At 38.4% G+C, this 22769-nt stretch overlaps 1 protein-coding gene across 2 annotated transcripts in view; it reads left to right on the forward strand.

Moving 5' to 3' along the window:
- Window positions 1–3029: 3029 nt before the first annotated feature.
- The window catches only part of jph3b (junctophilin 3b), a 30986-nt gene continuing 11246 nt past the window's right edge, over window positions 3030–22769 (forward strand). For both annotated transcript variants that reach the window (XR_013796505.1, XM_079603661.1), the window contains exons 1-2: window positions 3030–4569; window positions 14179–14986. Coding sequence is in view for 1 of the 2 variants with exons in the window: in XM_079603661.1 (XP_079459787.1) it covers window positions 4188–4569; window positions 14179–14986 (1190 nt within the window). In the remaining variant the exon portion in view is untranslated. The remainder of the gene's footprint in view (window positions 4570–14178; window positions 14987–22769) is intronic.

The raw sequence follows: 22769 nt of genomic DNA on the forward strand, positions 1-22769 counted from the left end.
GCAAATTGCACTTCAAGCTTTGACAAACATTTTCTACATTTACGCTAAAACAATTAACCAGATAGAGGACACATACTGTCAAGACAAAACATCTAAAAAAAGACAATAACATGCCACACTTATTGAATTGAATCTCAAAATTACCCAAGTCATTCATAAATTGCACATGAAGTTGTTGATTTTAAAGATCTTCATCGTTGGCAAACGATATGATGCATTTCAGACTAGTTTTTAATGGATTGCAGATAAATATTCTGTTTTATCGACATAAATAAAATTGACATAAATAAAATGTTTGTATCGTGTTATAGTTTTACTTCTCCAAAAAGATTCAGTGCATGCATGAATAAACTGTAAACATAGTGTCACTGTTTATTAATCGGTTTATTAACTTTTTAAATACAGCATACAAATTTTTTTTTTTTTTTGGTCCCCTCAGCCATTTTCATTGGATCTAAAACGTTTGTAGCAATTGTTTTACTCCTCAGAGATATTCATACTATTCATACAAATATACATACTCTTTATATTTTAGCATATTAGTTGAGCAGAGTGAGTAGCAATTTAAGTTTCAAAGAATGTCCACAGTAACAAATTCTCGATTTGGTGAGCTTTTATGGATTCACGAAAAGCTTTGTTTCCTTTTGCCATTATTTAATGCATTCGGTATTATAAACTATGAAAAATACTTTCACAACAATTATTTTTAATCTTGGTACACGTTCATTTTTTACATTCATTTGTATGTTACAATATGACCAAAAATTAACAATGAATAATAATAGTATATTTATAAATGAACATTAACATGCTGTAAAAACGGTTGTTCATTTTTAATTTATGACATCTAATTTAGAACCACTGATATTTGAGAAGACCCTACTGGTAATTTTTTATAATCAAATACAAATGTAGAGGATGAGTAAACTTTAGTATAACCTAATAAATGTACAGTGCTGCCAAATTAAACTGTTGCGGATCATAAGTGAACACTAGAGGGAGCAGTTGGCTCTCACTTTGTGACTGTAATTTGAAAGCTTTTTCTGTGCTCAAGCAAAGGTGACAGACAGATGATCACAAAAACAAGGATTGGTCATGATCATGCATGACGTAACTTTTAATGAATTCAAAGTTATACATAAACTTGTCAAATAATGGTGTAATTTTTGTGTGTGTGTCAAGGTATAATTTTCAGTGGTAGTTTGTGGATCAATTCATCAGACATCAATTTGCTCCAAAACTACACAAGGTCAAACTAGCCGCGACGAAAATAGAGGTGCACTATTTATCAAGATAATTACGGTAATCAGCAGGAAAAGCAAAGAGACATTCCATCCCATTGGCAAGTGAAAGGGATGCCAAAGATATGTGTCCGATGTATGTAGAATCACATTTAACAACAATTCCGATTTTAATCATTGCCCTATATAATGTACTCAAGTATTTGAGTTGATTTAAAATGCTGATTACAAACCCTCCAAAAAAACCTGAGTTAGCAAATGTCCCTGTTTCTGCTATTGCTGCCCCGTGGTTAAACAAGTAAGGAAAGCTAATTTAATAACTCTCCAAATTTTCAATAACAGCCTTGATTTTTTTTTCCAGTTGTGCTGCAGGGGTGCGTGAGTCATCACGGCCTGTTTTGCTAACAAGTCTGAGTGATGTTGTGTCTCTGGGCTTAAACTCATGGTAATGCTCCTCAGGCCTCAACCATAGCGTGTCTGCATCAAATCCTCCATGGTGAAGCAGAAACTATACACAATTACTTTTTCAAAATGTAAGATTTGTGGATCAGAACAGGATAACACCAATGCAATTACAGGTAATGAATTATAATTCATATGCATCTTTGTTTTTTGGTCAAAAATATATATTTTTAATGGTTAACATATTATTTGGCTTTTGACGTCTAACTGTCAAAAAATGTATTTCTTGTAGGTTTTTCAAGAAAGGGTGTAGTTGTTTGTAAGAACAACCTTGCAAAATCCATCAATCTGAGAAGAATGTTCGCACTTCCCCTGCCATCTCTATTTTTTACACACACACATACTCCCACACTATGCCTGCTGATCCCACTTCATAAAATCCCCCTCTCCTACTCTAATACTAATCAAGCCAACAGCAGGCTATCACTAAAATAGCTTGATAAGCTAAACCACCAAAAGCAATGAGTTAACATTGCTCAGTCAAAAACATGTAGTGTAATGAGTCAAATACATGAATCTTCTTTATTCAAACTATAGGTGACCTGTTTACTGCATGAAACTTTGGTTCTCAGTAGCCTACCTGCTGAGCCAAAACAGCATGTCAGAGTATTTTTACCCAGCTCCGTCAGAGCTGATCCCCTATAATTGAGAGGATAAATATCCCTCCTCCTCTTTACAAACAGACTGTTACACACAATTGCAATTTCAAACTAATTATATGATAACATACATAAATCAAGTCCCTTGTTTTCGTGTATATAAAGAATTTTACATGCTGTATTTTAAAGTACAGGTACGTCTCCATGTACCCTCATGAATCCTCATGGGCTTTTTTCATTACAAGATACGTCTAAGGAAAAGTTGTTTAAGAAGGAAATACTGTAATGCATTGTGTTCCCAGTAATCTCAGTGATATGTCTTCAATTATAACCTATTTTGTCTACAGTATGAATCATAAGTCGCCACAGTAAAAGAGATCCTTGTGCCTTACAGATACCATGGAATCCAGAGAAGAAGAGTCAGGATGATCAAGAGCCAAGGTCAACAGAGCAGATTTGATATGATCTCACCTGCAACAAAGAGATTTAATGCACCATCTCAAGCCATATCATTAACTGACAAATGCTCTAATTATTCTATGAGGGCAAAGCAATGGAGATTTAGTGGGAGGGTAGGGGAAGGACTAAGCCGGGCAATTAGGAAAAGCAATCTTTGCTCCCTGAGGTGGATAGAGAGAGAGAGAGAGAGAGAGAGAGAGAAAGAGAGCGGTGAGTATTAACGCAGTACATGTCTCTTTAAATGAAGGGAGAGCGAGGGAGAGAGAGCATGTGCAAGGGGGAGGGGGAGTTGGCTGCGTTGGAACAGTCCACCTCTAATGAGCAGATTTGAGAGACACCAGTGTAAGAGAGAGAGAGAGACATCATATGGGGGAATAAGATGACGACGGAGTAAAAGACCATCAGCGTCACATGAAAATCAGTCCAACAACGTGATTGAGTCAAGGAAGAACAGAAGAAGGTAAATCAGGAACAATGAATCTGGTTTTCCCACCTGCAAGCAAACCGGAGCACAGGATTTTTATACAGACCTGAAGAGAGAGCAGAGAGGAAAGCAGAGACAACGACGAAACAGTGCCCAGATAAGGAATTAATCACATCAGTTTGTTTACGATCAAGCTGTGCACTCATCCAGTGCTGGCGAGAGCGTGCATATATATGCATGCGATTGTGTGTGGATAGAGACTGCATTGCTGCTAGAAGACAGAGGCTGAAGCTTGCAAAATCCATCGCTTTTTTTTTCTTGTTTCTCTTGCACTCAGTCTCCCTGTGTGGCATCAGCATGTCGGGTGGATTTGGTACAACAGTAAGTGAGCTCCTGGTAGAGAGGATGCGTTTGTAAATGCTACCTGCTTGCTTCATCTATCGGCCGTCACTCTGAGTTCTCACAGGTTTCTAGGTGGAGCCTGGTGGTCTCAGCGACTGGGAGGGGAAGTGAAACAGCTCAAAGCCCCAGAGAGGGAGAGCGGGAGTGAGGGTAGGTGTGTGCTGGCACAGGTGCCCTCTGTGGAGGCAGGAACGAGGAGGGGGCCAGAGCACCAGAACCGAAAGAATTGTTGCTGCGCTGGTAACGGTAGAACAAGGCGCATGGCTGGCGTGGGCCCACTTTCATCTCTAAGAAGCAACTACAGGAAAGCAACTTGTGAATAAAAAGCTCCACTCCTGGAAGAGGATGGTCTGAGAGGACTCAAGCTGCTCCTGCCTAGTTTGACAGGAGGGGACTACTGCCCAGGAGGGCACCTCTTTCTTTCTTTTAACTTTTTGCATTGTTTTTTAAAGGCCAATCAAGGGAGAGTTTACAGGTTTTTTCATTCCCCAGCTTTCCACCCACACCCTTGCCCTGTTTCCAAGTCTGATTTTGTTTGGGTCTTACATCTTTTTCTTTTCTTTTTGAGATTTGGGGTATTTGCCAAAACCTATTTCATGCATGTCCACTGGGGGCAGGTTCAACTTTGATGATGGGGGATCATACTGTGGAGGGTGGGAAGAGGGAAAGGCCCATGGCCATGGCATCTGCACAGGACCCAAGGGCCAAGGCGAGTATGCAGGCTCCTGGAGCCACGGCTTTGAGGTGGTGGGCATCTATACATGGCCCAGTGGGAACACCTATCAGGGGACATGGGCGCAAGGTAAGCGCCATGGCATTGGTGTTGAAAACAAGGGCAAGTGGGTTTATAAGGGTGAATGGACACATGGATTTAAGGGACGCTACGGTGTGCGGGAAAGCACAGGAACCAGCGGCAAGTACGAGGGTACATGGAACAACGGCCTACAGGATGGATACGGAACGGAAACATACTCTGATGGAGGTAAGAGTCTTATGAAATTGTTTTGGTAAAGAGTTTGAGTTAAAGTTCTTCCAAAAATGACACCACAAAATAGTGACATCTCTGCACAAGGGATAGTTCACTCCAAATTGAATCCCTCTTGTCATTACCAACCCACATGATTTTTTTCTGTGGAACACCCTAACGTTGGACCCCAGTGTTCTTCAAAGTATTTTCTTGTGTATTCAACTGAAGAAAGTCATACCGGTTTTGAACAACATGAGGGTGGATAAATGTTGATGGTATTTTTGCGTGAACTGTCCCTTTAATGGATAACACAAAAACTATTACAGCAGAGAGAGAGATTTCTAGAATACCTTGTAATTTCCATTTTTGCACCACTCAACACCTTTTTACTTGTAGTCAGATTTTTTTTATTCTTCCTCTACTCATCATCTGGACAAGCAAATTCCTCCATCCCCCACAAGCTGCTGAGGAGATCAATTTGGAGGCTCAAATTAAGGACAATTGGACATCTAGAGAGAGAGGAAGAGAGAGAGGAAGAACGAGAGCTTCCAGTCAACCTACAAGTCTTGTAAAAGCCCTTGACAATATACCAGAACACCCTATTTGAGCTGGAACAAGGTTTCCGTTTTACTGTTCTGAAGACAGTACAAACTAAAATTTTCAAAACAAAAGTCAAGATGATGGCCAGATAAGAAACAATAGGCTCATTTACTTGAAACAACCAAAACCACCACGGTAGCATATGACAAAACACTCATGCAAGAGCTTACCTTTAACTGGCCTAGAGAAAGTATTTTTTTATTATTCAAGAAGAATCACAGTTGTTGAATATAAAAGCATACCTGTGCAGAGTCACGTGAACTGAACTCTCAGTTCTGTGCCTTTTTGTAAAATAAATCTCCCATTGTATCACCCTTAGTGACTTTGTCAGTAAAGGTGCAATATTAATACATAATATGTAGGTAACATTGTAATACCAACTATTAAAGGGATAGTTCAACCAAAAATTTAAATTCTGTCTTTACTCGCCCTCATTTTATTCCAAACCTGTAATACTTTATTTCTTCTGTAGAAGACACAACAATATACTTTTTGAAGATTGTTTGAAATGTTTTTGCATAACATTGGGCTTTCACATGAGAGTGAGTAAATAATAAAATCCTTTTCAATTTTGGGTGAACTGTCCCTTTAAGTAAATAGGTGGAGTAGGAGTGTGACATACTCGTATATAGATTTTTGTCTCATTGATCTAAAGGTAGCTGAATGTATAGATGTGGAGAAACATATCCAAATATGCATCCTCACTCTCTGAAGATATCGTTTCAGTGAGTGTGAAAAGTAAAATCAACACCCCTTTGGCTGTTTTAAGTTGAAGAAAGTGTCAATTCTGGTGAATGAGGCATATACTTGTATCAACAGTCTATCTATTTTCAGAGCAGCATAACCTCTCTCTCTTTGTTTCATTTTCTTTGCATTATGGAAGTGTTGCCTGTGAGTCTTTTACACCAAGTTGCTGTGGAAACACACACAGACTCTGGCAGCAGGTCAGCGTGTCACTGGAGACTCAGTGCTCGCAACTCTGATTGGCTGGCTGACTCGCTAATGGCGTTTACTTACTTTGGTAGTAATCTGGACCACTTAATCACAACCACAGCAATCAGTCAGAGAAGACAGAGATTGATAAGAAAAAGAAAGAAAGAAAATGAGCCAAAGAAGGGAGAGACAATACAAGAATTGAGGCTAATAGGGCCACAAAGAGGTTACAGTGGCATTATCAGCTCACAGTGCTGTCTGAGTACACTACAGCTGCCACACATGAAAGCATCTGTTCACATTATGACCTGAATTCCACCATCACACTAAAGAGGACAGGTTTGAAGAGGGCAAGTTAGTTTCCATTAGCTTCTTCTGCAGAAGAAGAGACTCTCATAGTATGCAATATTATAAACACGTCTTTGCTATAAATGTAAACTGACATTTGGCTTGCTGTGAATATGTGATATTTCATTACTATTAACGTTACATCACATGCATTAATCTTTGATTCGATAACATGTCTTGTCATGTTTTACCCCTCAGTCGGCCCCTTAGGGATTACTTGTCTACAGAGAATGGCATTGTACAGGATATGGATGATTTTTGCTTTTATGGCTGCTCTGATTTCAGTTTCTGATGTAACTCCACTAATGATTATTTAGAAGTCAGGGAGTAAAGTACTTACATACATCGATGTGGAACTCTGTGTTGCTTGAGGCCAACAGTGTCATCATGTCCACTATGTGGCTTATGTACAGCAATTCCCAGCACTTTTGCATGTCTAAAACTCAAATGCTGATCAATTTGGCCTCTGAAAAGCGCCATTCTGCATTGCTCAAAAGCAAATAGAAATAGTTAGAGCTGGCTTGACAACAAAAGGAAGCATACATATCAGTCATGTGGTTCAAATACATTCAGGATTATTATTATTTTATATTGTTCATAATCCTAAAATGGGGACGATTCCACTTCTCAAATACATCACATAACATTGAGGGGGAAAAAAAGTCAAACTGAAATCCCCTTAAACGGATAACAACCTGCTAGTCTATGTAGGCTTAGAGAGATTTGGTTTTAAGTGTAGCTTTATTTTGTATTGTGGAGCGTTGTCGCAATACCATTGCCCCATATACAGAACACATTGCCTGAATAAACAACACTTTTATGGCATTGTTTATATAAGATTGTCAATGCTATAAAAGTGTGTGGTTTGCATCAGGGTAAAGTCGCGTTTGGCCTGCCATGTGAAGCACCTTTTATTTCCAAAGCAATGATAAATGCCCAATGGATGGTTTATCTTCGAGTAGGTTACGGATAAGAGATCTCTTTAGTCCATCTATGGATACAAGCACCCGTTTCATTCTAAGAAGTGCACTGTCCTGGATTTAAGGCCACTAGAGATGAGCATGGCCGACAGATGTGTACTCTGCGAGAGTCTGGCCCGCAACCACACGCATGCAACAATTACTCTGCAATTGCTGACTTTGTGAAAAAGACAAGAGATTAATAATTCATGGAAGAGCCGATCAAAAACAGACATTCTGCCTGCTTTGCGGGAGTCTGCCTTTTCCTTGTATGAATTCTAATTAGTATTGTATACGAGATATTTAGGCCAAGTGAGCCACAACGCCATCATTTCTTTAGACAGACACGTCCCTGATCACGACACATGAAAAGGAAAAAACATGAAGTATTCAACCTCGAAACAGAACAGCGAGCATTGTTAAAGAAACGATTATAAATTCAACCCGGGGGAAGGCGCGTGATTAAATCTGTCCTGTGATGTTTCCGCGTCTTTGATCTTTCCGCATTAACCGTTTCCGTTCTGTGTGTCCCGCGCTGTTGCACAATGCATCTCATAGGCCTCCGGCAGAAACGCAAGCGAATTAGTTTTGACATGTGGGTTGCAGGACTCATAGAAAGCCAATACCAGACCACTAATCACATAACCACGTGACCCATGTGGGATGTCCCATGCTCATACAAGGCTACTGTTGTTTGCATAATCGTCCCATACAGTAAGTCAGCAAGCTAATGACAGATCGTAGACAACATTTTCTTCTTTTGCTACTGCATTTTCATTTGTATTGCTGTTTTCACAGCTGTGCAGTGATTCAATTAGATGTTCCTCTGATTAATACTAACGTCTGCATCCTCGGAGAGCTCCCGCTCTCTATATTGCATATTCACACTTGGTTTGTTCAAACAGACTTGTTAGATCTCACAAAGCAAGAGATCTGACATCTACCTCATGGAAAGAATACACGTTGTATTGGATATCTGAACATCTTAAACTCCTGAGACCCAGCAAACAAACAAACACAGGTTTTGTCATTTAGATTATATTTCCTAACAAGTGACAGATACATTTGTGCGAAAATGCCAGATGTACAGTTGAAATACCAAAGTTTGATCAAACGTGCGGCCTTAAACGGCAAAAACAAATGATATGGGAATCATTTTCACTTCACTTTTTAAAATGTGATGATCCTGTTTCATTTCTATATGAACTATGGTTAGTTTATCAATTTCAGTTTATTAATTGCATTTTGGATTGTATTTTCCCCTGATGTTTTTGACCCTATAAAAATAGAGCTATATTACATAAAAAATAGCTTTACAAAATTATATTATATCATATCATTACAATATTAAATATGAAAGAAAAGCCCAGGATGTCATGTTCATGATATACATGAAACACTTCAAACTGTGATATATATGGTCTAAGAGATATTAGCAAACAACTTATGTCCACTACAGTGAACAAAAATGAATTGCTGAATCTCAGGAGGATATAAACTCAACTGAACCAGGCAGGCTATACACCCACTCTTATCTTCAGAACCATGGAGAGCGCCAGCAGCGCGCCAGTGTCGTGACTGTTCTCCCTCTATCTCGCTCTCCCTGAGAGAAGCTTTCCCACGATATCATAGTAATACAACAGAAGAGCACACCGATTATCTAACAAATTCTCTTCATTAGGCCCACCTGTCATGCTGTTTACTTCTAACACCTCTTTAGCCGCCTCTTTTAATGAGAAGTTCCTATGACTACCTGCAGAATTATCAAAGGACTGGAGGATTGCGTGTGTTTGTACCACTAGAGATCTCACTTTCACTCCCCTGCCTGACCTCACTGGGAAAACGTACATAAGGGACCCTTTAGAATTAGTTTTAACCGACAATAAAATTTTCTGAACGTCAAAGTGTGAAATCGAAAGAACTACATTTGAGTAACAAATGTCCAAATACTTGAATTTTTTTGTTCCTGTTTCAAAATGGAAAAAATTCAGTTATGGATCAGTTCAAGAGAAGAGTGCTAGCAAACAGTATGTTGACACATTTTGCACTTCTGCAGATGAAATTTGACATTTTCAAAGACAAAACAATAACGGAATTTACACAAGTTATCCAATCCAAAGTTTACATACCCTTGGTTCTCTATATTGTGTGTTGCATCCTTGAATGACTCTCTGGTTTGTCTTGAACAGTGAAGCTGTCCACTTATTTGGAAAAAAAATCCTCCAGGTATTGTAAGATTACCACTATCCTTTGAATGGTTGCAGTGGTTATGTTGAGATCCATATTTGTGACTTAAATACCATAAAAGGCTGCAAAACAAAATCAGTTATAATCAACACAATATTAAAAAATAATCGTATTTAAAATCTTGAACATGATAATTACACTAAATGATTAAGTCTTATCTTTTAATATAAACATCTGCGTAAAGAGTATGCAAATTATGAAAATTAATGTAAGAACTGAATACTAACAAACATGTAGCCTACTAAATGTTTCATTATTTCGTGAAGCTGCTTGTAAACGCACTGGAATATACTTAGTTAAATTAACAATACAGAGTCCATAAATATCATCTAATGTAAAGTGTCACTAATCTTTTGCTCTTCTTGTACATCCTGTTAAAAACGGTGAAGATTGCATCTTAATTTCAGTCACTGGGCCTTGGGAATATGCCCGAGGCCTTCAAGGAACGCAGAGCAGTTCAAAGGCTAATCAAGGACAAGTTTCCCCTTCACATACCTCAATCGGGAAGACGTAATGTACAAAACCATTTCAGCCGGTGGGCGTATCTCGTCCTCAGACCGCCAGACTCCGAGTCGGATGCTTAGTTTCGTGTCTGTGCTAACGCTGTGCCCATCAATCAGAGCACTACGGACGTCAGCAGTTTTACATCACTCTCAGGCTGCCTTTATTCTGGAAGGCCTGCCAATGCATCATAATCAAAAATTCTCTCTCGTCTATAATCCATTGAACTATCTATTAGATTTGCTTTTGTTTTACGGATGCTAATGATGTAACTGATTATCCACAAAATTCGTTTGCTATACAGGTCTGTAGAGATCTATAATTGTGAAAAATGAGAACAGAGATGAGATTTATTCATTTGTGGCTTGTAGAAGTTACAATAATGTTGGTATGATGAAGACATTTTAAGCTTTATTTTAGCTGTTACGGTTAAATCTGAAGCGCGCAAAAATGTGCAGTAGATAATGAATGGAAGTGTGGGTGTGTGTGCGTTTGTGCGAAAGAACTACCCTGTGATTGTATGGGAGGTGTGAACTGATGCCTCCTCTCTTTCTATGTGTCGGCGTGTGTGGGAACTTTCTGAGCTAATCCCATCACTTTAGGTCTGTGTTTGATCTACATATCACACAGCACGCAGCTGCTGCCCGACAATATGAAGAAAGCATCAGCAAGATGTTGGCCACTCCGCTGAATGCAGCATCAGAATGACAACAGCTACAGGCCTGTGACAGTGTGTCAGTTTCCTGTTCTCACTTCAAGTGCAGTACTTGCTTTCGCTCTTTCATACACACTATTTGCCTGCAAGAATTATTCTTCAAATATAGATAGATAGATAGATAGATAGATAGATAGATAGATAGATAGATAGATAGATAGATAGATAGATAGATAGATAGATAGATAGATAGATAGATAGATAGATGGATGCAGAGCTGTTTGTGAGCCAGGAAAGTATCTATATTGAAGTGGGGGGCTGGGAAAATCCACCAAGCACAGCTCCAGCCCCATTGAGCCATCCAGCAGCCCTCGCTGACATGCCAACCCACAGAGATCAATACAGGCAGAGGGAATGGGGGCGTTCGTATGGCTGAATGTGTATGCATGTAGCTAACAGGATGAGAAAGATGATAATGTAAAGACAAAAGGGATGGGAGAGAAGAAAAAAAAAGGGTGAGAACGGATAAGAGGTGGGAGAGATGGTGAGATAACGGAAGTAGCACAGTGAGCTGTGTGTGTGTGTGTGTGTGTGTGTGTGACTGCCACAGTAATAGTGCCAGCATGTTCTAGAATGTTGGCCAGGATGAATCATCAGCATGTAGGGATAGTGGTTACATCAGAGGTGATCTCATAGAGCGCAAAAAAGTACAGGACAGATCAGGTGGATCATGAATATACACGTTCCAGTATAAAAGATCAATGCTAGTTGAGTGCAAACTATTAAAGGGATAGTTCATTCATTAAGATCATTTACTCACCATTGCATTGTTCAAAAATCCCACAACTTTATTCTGTGGAGAACAAAATATGAAAAAAAAATTTTTAATATGAAAACTGTTTTTAAATACATTTTAAACACTTTTTGAATATAATAATTGATAAGTTGTACAAACCACTTTTTTTGCACTTTTTGAGCTTGACAGCTCCAGTCCATATTCTCTTACATTTTAAGGTAAATGATGACAATTTTGATTTTGCGGTGAACTTTCCCTTTAAACATATCTGTGTGAAAGTGTGTTATCCCAGATTTCAGCACCACGGAGAGAGCAACTCTGTAACTGGACTTGGTTCTAAGTGTGAGATCAGAAAACTTTGAGAGACAAAAAAAGATTACAGAGCTCATCTCAGTCTCATATTTTAAGCAATGTCTATTTACTTCATTTATTGATTTTGCTAGCTTAAAGTGACATGGGTAACAACAAATTACAAATCAGTTATTTTAGAAACCGTAATGAGTAGGGCTGTCAATTTATCATCACAATTAATCATGCCTGAAATGCAGAAATCTAAAGATGCATTGTTGTTTTTTTTACATTTGAACTACTTGTAACATGACTAGGCATCCAAAAATAAATAGATAAATAAATATATATTGACTTCCAGCTCTAGTACTGAAACAACAACTATAGGGATTAAAACTCTTTTTCTTCTTCCAGTGACAACATTTTCAGATTGAGGCCCATCAGCACTGTTCTTATCACATGCGAGAACTTAAGTGTTATTGGTTACCCATGTCACTTAATGAAGGTGGCAAGATGGTCATCCTTCAAGACTCCTGACAGAATGATCAGGCTGCCAGCGCCATAAAGGAAATTTTACAGAACGTGACATTCCATTATTTTGTTGGCACATTCACCAATAAATAACACTGCTGGCGGCTAAATAGATGGACATTGTGATACCTCATGGAGATTAAGATCGATGAGATGAACACTTGGTCCTCTGGGGGAACCATCACAATAAATGAAGTAATAGAGCCAGGTCTAGAGATCATGGCTGCCAAAAACACTCTTCCACTGTTTTGTCACCATTATGTCACTTCCTGTGCTTGCCATTGATGAGGTTGGTCATGCTGATGATGGTACAAGTGATCACAACTGTAATCATGGTGTGCATCGGAGCCCTAGATGAAATGAGACAATTGTATTTCTTTATATAAGTACAGTATAATATGCATTAAGAGCAGAAGCATTTACAGTCCACATTCTCAAAAATCTGACGATCTGATTAACTTATTGGTCTAACTCTTCAGGTGCTATACAATGCTTGCACTCCATTTAAACATGCGGTTGCTATATTGAAGTATCAGGCACCTTTTACAAGTTATTTTTACGCACTGCCCTGCTACATTTCATTCTTTTTTCATTAAGTTGTTACTCTGCCTCATTGCGTGGCACAAAAGCAATGAGAGAAGCATTTTATTGAGCTCACGAGAATTATTACTGTTTGTGCCTGGAGTAACACGCACTGTAATCCTCTCCCAACTGTATTGAGTTACTCAAAAGGCACAAAGATATTACAGAGATGTGAGATGTGGAACAACATTCCTGTCTGAAAATGTAGTCCTAACCATATCCCTTACCCCTAAACCTAACCCTGCCCATAACTTATCCCTAAAATCAGAGAAAATGTGAATAACACTGATGGTTGTAAGCCTAAACTTGACATAAAGTGTGAGCTTGTTCCTCATATCTGATTGGTTGATTGGAATGTTGTTCCAGGATAAACAAAGATGTTGACTCAGGAACATGTACCTGGTGAAATGGCAGGTAAAAGGGCAGTGCCTGCAGCTAAATTGTTGTCTTCACTGTCTTTGGTTCTCAATGACATTCACATGTTCAAAAGGACTGAAACGCAAAGCACCTGTTTGTCAGTACAAACTGATATCACATAAGGTCACCTTCCATTGTCATCAGCAATTTAAGTTACGACAGGCATATTTTTTAAACTTTCCATGAATAAGATATAAACAAACAGTCAGTGGAGGTGAAAATGCTGATGATAATTTGGGACATGTCTAAGTACGGTATATGGCAATAAATAATGAGTACTATTTTGTAATGTTGTAGCATAAAGATAATAAATATATAATATATAAAACATAAAAATAAATAAAAATATTTAGAATATAATAGGGTAACAGGGTTGAATGGTTGTATTTGACAAATGCGTGAAACCATTGTGCAACTAGCTGTTTAGGAGCTTTTTCAAGTTACCCAAAACCAATTGAGAAGACAGACTTCTTTGACCAGAATTCGGCGCTGTTACCACCGCTGCTAAAAGGTAGCCTATTCAGACGATTTTCTTTATACAATGCTTTTCTCAGCATAGTCACAGGGCAATTGTGAAGACTACCAGAGCTGAAAACATGAGGCAACTCTCCAAACTGGAGGAACCCAAGGGCAGCAGACTCAGCAGGGAACCCTGAGTTTTACATCTACTGCAGTTTTGCAAAATCCTGCAACAGACAGCTGCATTCTGAATTAAATTGTTGATTTATTGTGTACAGTTGTCTCTTACCTACTGTCTTTTCGTGCAGGTACATACCAGGGCCAATGGGTGGGCGGCATGCGGCATGGATATGGCGTACGGCAGAGCGTTCCGTACGGCATGGCGGCCGTCATCCGTTCACCTCTGCGTACCTCCATAAACTCTCTACGCTCCGAGCACAGCAATGGCACAGCCCTGCTGACGGGCGATCGGGCGCCTGTGGCTGGCGTGGGGGGTGGCGGCGTCCTAGCAGCGGGCAGCCCGGCCGTGTCCCGTGGAGGCTTTGTTCTGACGGCCCACAGTGAGGCAGAGCTGTTGAAGAACAAAAAGAAGGGCCTGTTTCGTCGCTCACTCTTGAGTGGCCTCAAGCTGCGAAAATCCGAATCCAAGAGCTCATTAGCCAGCCAGCGGAGCAAGCAGAGTTCCTTTCGCAGTGAGGCCGGAATGAGTACGGTGAGCTCCGCTGCATCCGACATCAACTCAACCATCAGCCTTGGGGAAGGGGACGGCGAGCTGCCGGTGGGAGAGGACGACGTAGACGCCACTACCACCGAGAGTTATGGCGGCGAATGGAAAAACGACAAGAGGACGGGCTGTGGGGTGAGCCGGCGTTCGGACGGACTGCAGTATCAGGGCGAGTGGTTGGGCAACAAGAGGCACGGCTATGGATGCACCACATTTCCCGACGGCACCAAAGAGGAAGGCAAATACAAACAGAACATGCTTGTCAGTGGCAAACGCAAGAACCTCATCCCGCTACGTGCCAGCAAGATCCGCGAGAAAGTAGACAGAGCGGTCGAAGCGGCAGACAAGGCCGCTGACATTGCGAAGCAGAAGGCAGAGATTGCGCTCTCAAGGTAAGACGCAGGGTTTCACGTTGAATATCTTTGCTTGCTGCTTGTCCTCAAAAAGCACTTGACCAACCTAATGCTAACATACATTCTCAAAGCAAACCAAAGCAATATCCTTATTTTGGGGTGAAAATAATGCTTTTAATTTGCCCCCAACTTCATGATTTTAATAAACTGGCTCCTAAATGCATTTAAAAAAAGCACTGTTGGCACTACACAAATGTTTGTGCAATCATATGCTAAAGTACTCCTAATAGCACACATACATTTTCCGAATAGACCAAAAATGTTGATGACTCATTTTGCACTACATAGATTGTTGTCCAATCAGATGCTTTATAATAAGTATGTCCTCCCCCCTTAATACCAACCGACTACCAAGTACTTGGGTTCATGGTCATGATGTAGCAAAAAATTTTTGAAAGTTTGGCCAGGACATCCTGAAGCACTCTTCAAAAACAAGTAGCCATTATAAGCTTTAGTTACATCACAGCCATGAACCTATGTACCTGGTTGCAGGTGGTAAAAAGCCAAAAGTTACAAATTATGGAAAATGTTTTCGACTGTGAAACAACAGTCGGGCCAGTGTTGCCACATTATGGACCAACAAATAAATGCATTAAAAAAAATTAAGGTTTATTTGCGAGTATGCATGTACTATACTGATGATGATATTTATGTCATTAAATATGCTTTGCGCACTGCACGTATGCTAGGCTAAACTAAAATATATGTTGAGCTTAAGTGGTAGGGTCGTTCTCAATTTAGAAAGCATTTGATTGGACAGAATAAGTCATGAATATTTTCGTCCCATTTTCCTGGTAGAAAAATAATGTAAACATGAAATGAGTATTTGTGCTAAAAGCTAATTTTGTCAACTCATATTAGAGTACGCTAGCAAAGATATGGCTTTAGAGCTAACAAACATGGACAAAGTAACCAAACTCTTCTTGAATTGGAGTCTTAAAGTGCATAGCGTGTCCCTTAGCATTAGCACGCCCTCGTTGACATTAGTGTATAATTCTACAACATGTATCCTCTCGCTTTCTTTACACAGCATCCAAACGAAGGCCATATTTCTAGCGGTTAGCTTGGGACCTGTTAAATAGGGCTTGCTGGTGCCGCTATGTGGTGTGGTTGCTAAGGAAACGTGAATGATTTGTGTCGGTGTCAGCGTGGAGAGAGAATACATAAGTCTGGATTCACTTAATGAGAGTCATGTAGATTCTGGGTGTATCAGCAGACTGACTGATGTCTTTATTGATGCAGAGCAACAGTGGCACAATCAATAACATGGACATGTGGAATGTCATAGTTATAAATTGCCTGATACTGTTAAGGCGTGTGTGTGTGTGTGTGTGCGTGTGTGTGCGCGTGTGTGTGTGTGTGTGTGTGTACCGTATACAGTTTGGTTTAATATTGTATGCTAATTGAAAAATGCAAGCACCTCTGCTATGTCTCTTTGTTTATGTTGTCTAGACGAGCAGTGTTTTCCAACCTTTGTTGTCTTAGCACCACAGTCGCATCAGAACAAACGCTCCTTCACTGAAACTAAAACGAAAATGTGTTCCAGCTGACATTATACTGAATTTCCTTTAAAAGGGGAGAAAGAAAAAAATTACTGTAATTAATTCCAAAACAGTGCTGTTACTGTTAACTGAGACTAAAACTAATCAAAATCATTTTCTTAAATTATATAAAGCTGAAATAAAATGTCGTTTTTAGATAAACAAACATGGAAAATCTTACAGAGTTGCATTAGCAACTGACTCGTCAGAAGATTCAGTCTCTCTAAATCCCTCTTTTCTGAGACCCTGCTCTGCTCTGATTGGTCAGATGAACCAGTTTGTTGTGATTGGTCTACCATTTACAGTGCAAGTCAGAAACGAAACGCCCATTACCATAACTGAACTTCAGCTCCAGAGGCTTCCTAAAAGTCAGTGATTATTCACACTGTAAAGACATTAACGATAGCGTAAATTTTACCATATCAATCCGAGTGCGAGTTTGATGATGAAACATTGGAAGAACTAGTTATTCAACCCAAACCTCTATCGCAAGGACAACTTGAGGAGAACGTTTCTCAGTGATGCACTACTCAGTTTGAGGTACATTATGAACTGTTGCACCTGTAATTCCTCACCATCAGCATTAACAAGTGTATGTCCATCAACAAACCGATGTATATATTTATTGAGGCGTACATGCGGGAAATGTATCATTAACTGTATCAATAACAGCGCATACGTTAGCCGAGCACTAAGGTGAATGGCTGATGTAACATTAAAGTTTGTAAAACAAATCTTGCGCCATACTTTATCATTATTCAAAGTAGCACGAAAAACAGGCATTTTACATTATTGGACACAATTTTAGGTAATATTGGGCCCTCAGTTAACCGGAGACCTACTCAATATAACAGCGGTAGAAAATATATACATCAATAATTAATCATACTTACAGCTTGTGATTCTGCAAGTTGGTCTAAATAAAGTGGGTACTGTCCCATCTTTAATGAATAGGCGTTTTGTAATTTAGACCTCACAGAGATTTGAGAAGCAATCGTCAGAAAAATGAACACAACAAAAGGTTATAGTTTTTAACCACTGACTTAACATCCTCATCGTTAGGAAGTGTTAACAAAGAGAATTTGCTTTAGCGGAGCACAAAACAGCGCCTTCTCGACACGTACACAAGACGAACCGGCTACGGTGTTTGAGGGCTGGTCAAAGTAGACGTTGTTCGCGGGCAGCCAATGAAGACCATTGGCGGGCATTATGCAAATGTGTTACCGCGTTACGTTTGCAGGTCACGGAAGGGAGACTGGAAATCCTGATGACTTTAGGCATTTCAGTGTCGATTCTTTCTTTATGGGAGACAATAACTTTATTTACAGTGCACTTTCGACTTTACAACTTTGCCGTTTACATTCACATACAGCTGTATGAAAGGTAATATTCGGAAAAAAGCATAATAGGGGAACTTCAATACTTTTATGGCTTTTGCGTTCCCCATTCATTGTAATTGCACGGAAAACAGCGACTAGCACAGTCTAAATTGTGTTCCACAGAAGAAATAAAGTAATACCAGTTTGGAACGACATGAGGATGAGTACATCATTTTTCCTTTCTAGGTGAACTATCACTTTAAGTGTCGTTTCTTTAAGGTAAAAAAGCTAAAGCTAAATCAAAATCTTTCCAAGAACCCAGTGGAGTACGCTGTACGCCCCTGGATAGGAATCACCAGTCTAGTTCAGGTTGTTTAGACGTAGGTCAGCAGAAGAAAAAGGAGATCGAGATAGGGTCCAGGAAGAGAAACCAGGAGAAAAACGAGGGTTACAGAGAATCAGAGATTTCCGCATTATGCCAAGAGTTCTGGAGGCAAAATTGGAACTAAGCCAGTTTGCCTATTTATTTTTTTATCACTCTATCCATTTCAAACCCTCACACATGTTGTGGATGCACACTCTGCATCCATATGACCTGCACATACATGTTAGGAAATGTGTGTGTAAGCACATATGTGAGTTTATATACTTGTGCCTGCCCATTGATGGCGCCTACATAAGTTTGCGTTCATAAAAACGTGCATAGGTATGCATGTGCTATATTAAGAGCGTCACTACCCCACAAATCCCACTGACCTCATTATATTCTCAGCAATGCTATCACTACAGCTTAGCACTGCCCCTGCCAACACACACATACACACATATACACACAGCGCTCTCACAGCAACCAATGAAATAAAGCTAGAAATGTAGAAATAAATCATTAAATGATTTACACTTTTTTTCAGGTTCTAAAGGTATTTATTACCTAAGTTGCAAAAAAACATCAATTTAACATGTTAAATTGGAAGTGAACCAGTACTGTTTTAGTTTTATTGATATACTATTATAGTATTTATTCATATTTTGAAGTAGATTTTTTGTATTCATTTAAATTAGTTTATGTCATTTTGTTATGCGCTTTCATTATACTAGAATGAGGCATTTATATAGCGCTTTCATATGTACTATGTTTTCATGTTCATATGTTCATGTATATATAAAATACTTTAATTTCAGTTTTAGTAAGTTTAGTATTTCAACGACATACTTTTTTTTATTACAGTTTTTTGCCAAAGCAACATTTTAAATTTTCGTTTCAGTTTTTTAAGTTTGTTTTTGATCCAAGATTAATTTTTTTACTTTGCAGTTTTATTTTAACGAAAATAATTGTTAATCAAAAAAGAACTCAAAATTGACCCAATTATTTCTTAATGCATGTTTCTGATCTTTATTGTAAATTAATTATTGGTTCATGTTATTCAAAATGATAAAAAATTACTGTTGTTATTGTTAAACAAAATCCTATTCCACTGAAATGAAGACCTTGCCATCCAAGATAATGTTAACAGCCAAACAGTTATTCAGCTAACCAATAACCACATAGCTACACAATGAAATGGAGTATACTTTAATGTTTTTTTATACATTATATTATATATATAAAATATATATATATATATATATATATATATATATATATATATATATATATATATATATATATATATATAATATAATATGTATATATATTACTATTTAAAACATATCAGTCATGAAAACATTTGAAACCATGTCATGTAATGTGTAAAAAATTGGGTACACGTGCAAAATGTCAAAAGTCACATGGTTTTGTGAGACATTGTGAGAGGGGGGGGGGGACATTCACACATCTAAAATATAAAAAAAATAGCGTTTTTATACTGCTAGACGATGAATTGAAGAAAAAAATACATTCATATTAAACTTGTACTATTGTGTTTGTTGACGGAGAGGGTGGATTCTGTTTCTTTAACCATACCTGAAACAATTTACCCTGAATGGATCATTCCTTGGGGTTCGCTGTGTGACCCAAGGAGAAGAAAACAAGAAAAGATTGTTTCGAGGAAAAAGCCTAATTGCTCTAAAGGGAGTAATAGTTTGAGAAGAAAGGATTGCTAATGGATTCTCAACTATCAAGCTTACTCTAAAACATTGTTTTTCTCCTCTCAAACCATGATTTTTTCCAAAGCAAGGAGTCATGCCATGCATTTTTATATATTTTTTTTCCATAAGATCCATTTAAGCAGAAACAATCATGATTTGTCTTTTCTTGGCAATTTTCCACCCTTTCTTTGACCCTACAAATAAGCCGTTTTTTTCTGTGAATTCCCTCTTTGCATGTGAAATGAGAAACCGAGCTTTGCTGAGCTTACTGTGGGTTTCATGGCCATGAGTCAAGCTTCTTAACACCGAATAGGCGTCATTGACATTTATGCACTGAAAAAAAAAAAGAAACTTGTGGTACAATCAACTTGGCTGTCTTAAGTCATTTCAACTTAAATTACATTAAACTGACTTAAAAAATGTGTTAAATCTCGTATAACTTTAAAAAAATTACGTTTAAAACGGTTTATCTTATTTTGATGAGTTAAAGTGATGTAAAAACATATGTTGCCATGACTTCTTGATCATGTCATTTTTTACAGTGTGGCCGGTTATCCGCTGGTAGTTTTTGCAACTTCGTTTCGGGGAGGAACTTTTGAAGAATAATTGATTCTTTTAGTCCAAAAGATTAAGAATAACTTGATTTGTAATTATATGGTCCTTTTAAACTACACTTTTATACATTTAAAAAGGGTATAGAACAGGTCCATCAAGATTTGCCATACAATTCCAAATATATACAAATCGAATACTTTCCGGACAAAACGTACACAGACACAACACATAAACAGGATGCAGGATAGACTAGTGGAGATCTAAACGACTGAGAAGATCACATAACAGTTAATCTGATTAGCTTGCTAGGGTCAACCTGGTCAAAGTAGCTACTACAGTAGACCTGCGCTGAGGCACTAACACCGGAAGCAACCGTGACTCATCTGCAACTTAAAGCTTTGTTCTGGTGGTCACGGGGCGGCTTATTTGGGCCATCCATAGGACGTCTTAGTTGTCACAAGAAATCCATCTTTGGACTTTGGTACAAATGTATCAGTTTGATCAAAAAGTGACCAACCACTCTTTCTCTGGTATTGTTCCCATTTATTTTCTTAACATTTCACACACAACAATGTCAAAACTTCGAATTCATCCAATCAGCTCTGAATCACAACATTTAACTCTAAATACAATTATTCACATTACAATTAAGGTGACTGGAAGATCCATCTTTTTAAATCGATGGCGTAGAATGTGTGAATCCGATCCTAAAAAAGAAGGCCGGGTGTCCAGATCTTTCAGTTAAGTCACGCGAGTAGGAGAATGTGAATGAGAGGCAGGGCTTTAGAAAAAAAAGAGTGTGTGTGTATGAAAGAGAGTGAAAGAAGCGATGGGAGGTGCCTGCACGTGTCTGAGTGTTGAGAGGAAGGACGGAAGAAAAAAAGAGAGTGAGAATCTGTGTTAGCGTCAGAGAAGGGTGAGAGAGTTTGCACGTGGATGAGTGTTAAATATATGTTTAAAGAGATAGTTCACCCGAAAATTAAACTCATTTGATTCAGAATCCTGGGTCAAATCCATATGATTTACAATCTTGAGTGTTTTTTTTTTAACAATTGACAATAATTGACAATTCAATAAATAATTCAAATATGATTTTGCAATGACGTATGAAAAAGTAACTTTATTGAGTTTAATGTTTTTTATGCTCACAAAGGCTGCATTTTTTTTAATCAAAAACACAGTAAAAACAAAAAATGCTGGGTTGTTTCAACCCAATTTTGGGTAAAATATGGACAAACCCAGACGTTGGGTTAAATTTTTACATTACATTTTTAACCCAACGGCTGGGTTTGTCCATATTTTACCCAAAATTGGGTTGAAACAACCCAGCATTTTTTAGAGGAAATATTATTACAATTTAAAATAACTACCGGTAAATATATTTCTAAATGTAATTTATTTCAGTGATGCCAAGCTGAATTTTCAGCATATTATTTCTAAAGGATCATGTGAAACTAAAGACTACAGTAATGATGCTGAAAATTCAGCTTAGCATCACTATTCATATTTTAACAAAAGTTAAAAAGAACAGCATTTATTTGAAATAGAAATCTTTTGTAATAATGTCAAAGTCTTTACTGTCATTTTTATCCATTTAAACAAAGAATCCTTGCTTAATAAAAGTTGTAAAAAAATTTTTTTTTAAACAAACAGACAATTCTCTGAAAACAAGGCTTTTTTATGCTTCTTAAGTTAATGCATCATGTTTTAAGATACAGTATATATATATTTTAAAGAATGAGCAGCTCCAGCCTCCATTCACTTTCAACATATGGAAAAGAGTGGCCAGTTTATTCTTCAGAAAGTTTACTTTATGTGTTCGATGGGAGAAAGTAAGGCAATTAGGTTTAAAGGGAGAATAAATGACACAATTTTCATTTTTTGCTGAACTATCCCTTTAACTGTGTGAGTTAGCGGGACTTGCTGTGAAACAACGTTTAGTCTCTGTTTCCATCAGAAAGTGTGTAGAAACATTGCTACTGTTCAGCAGTATATAAATAGAACGGCAACCAGCACAGCTCGACCCAGACTCACAGCGCCTAGGATCAGGATCCAGTGTGTGTGTGTGTGTGTGTGTGAGACCATACACTCACCACAGAAGCCCTCTATTAGTGAATGGACGTTTCTCACATCCAGCCCTCACTCTCTGACTGTACTCTCAACACCTCCAGAAGCATCCCACAATCCTCCTCTCATTCTCCTCTGTTATCTAATTGTTTGTCCTTTTTATACCCCACGCCATCTTATTCTCTCCCTCAC

The sequence above is a fragment of the Phoxinus phoxinus genome (assembly GCF_949152265.1).
Source record: "Phoxinus phoxinus genome assembly, chromosome: 25".
NCBI classification, from domain to species: domain Eukaryota; kingdom Metazoa; phylum Chordata; class Actinopteri; order Cypriniformes; family Leuciscidae; genus Phoxinus; species Phoxinus phoxinus.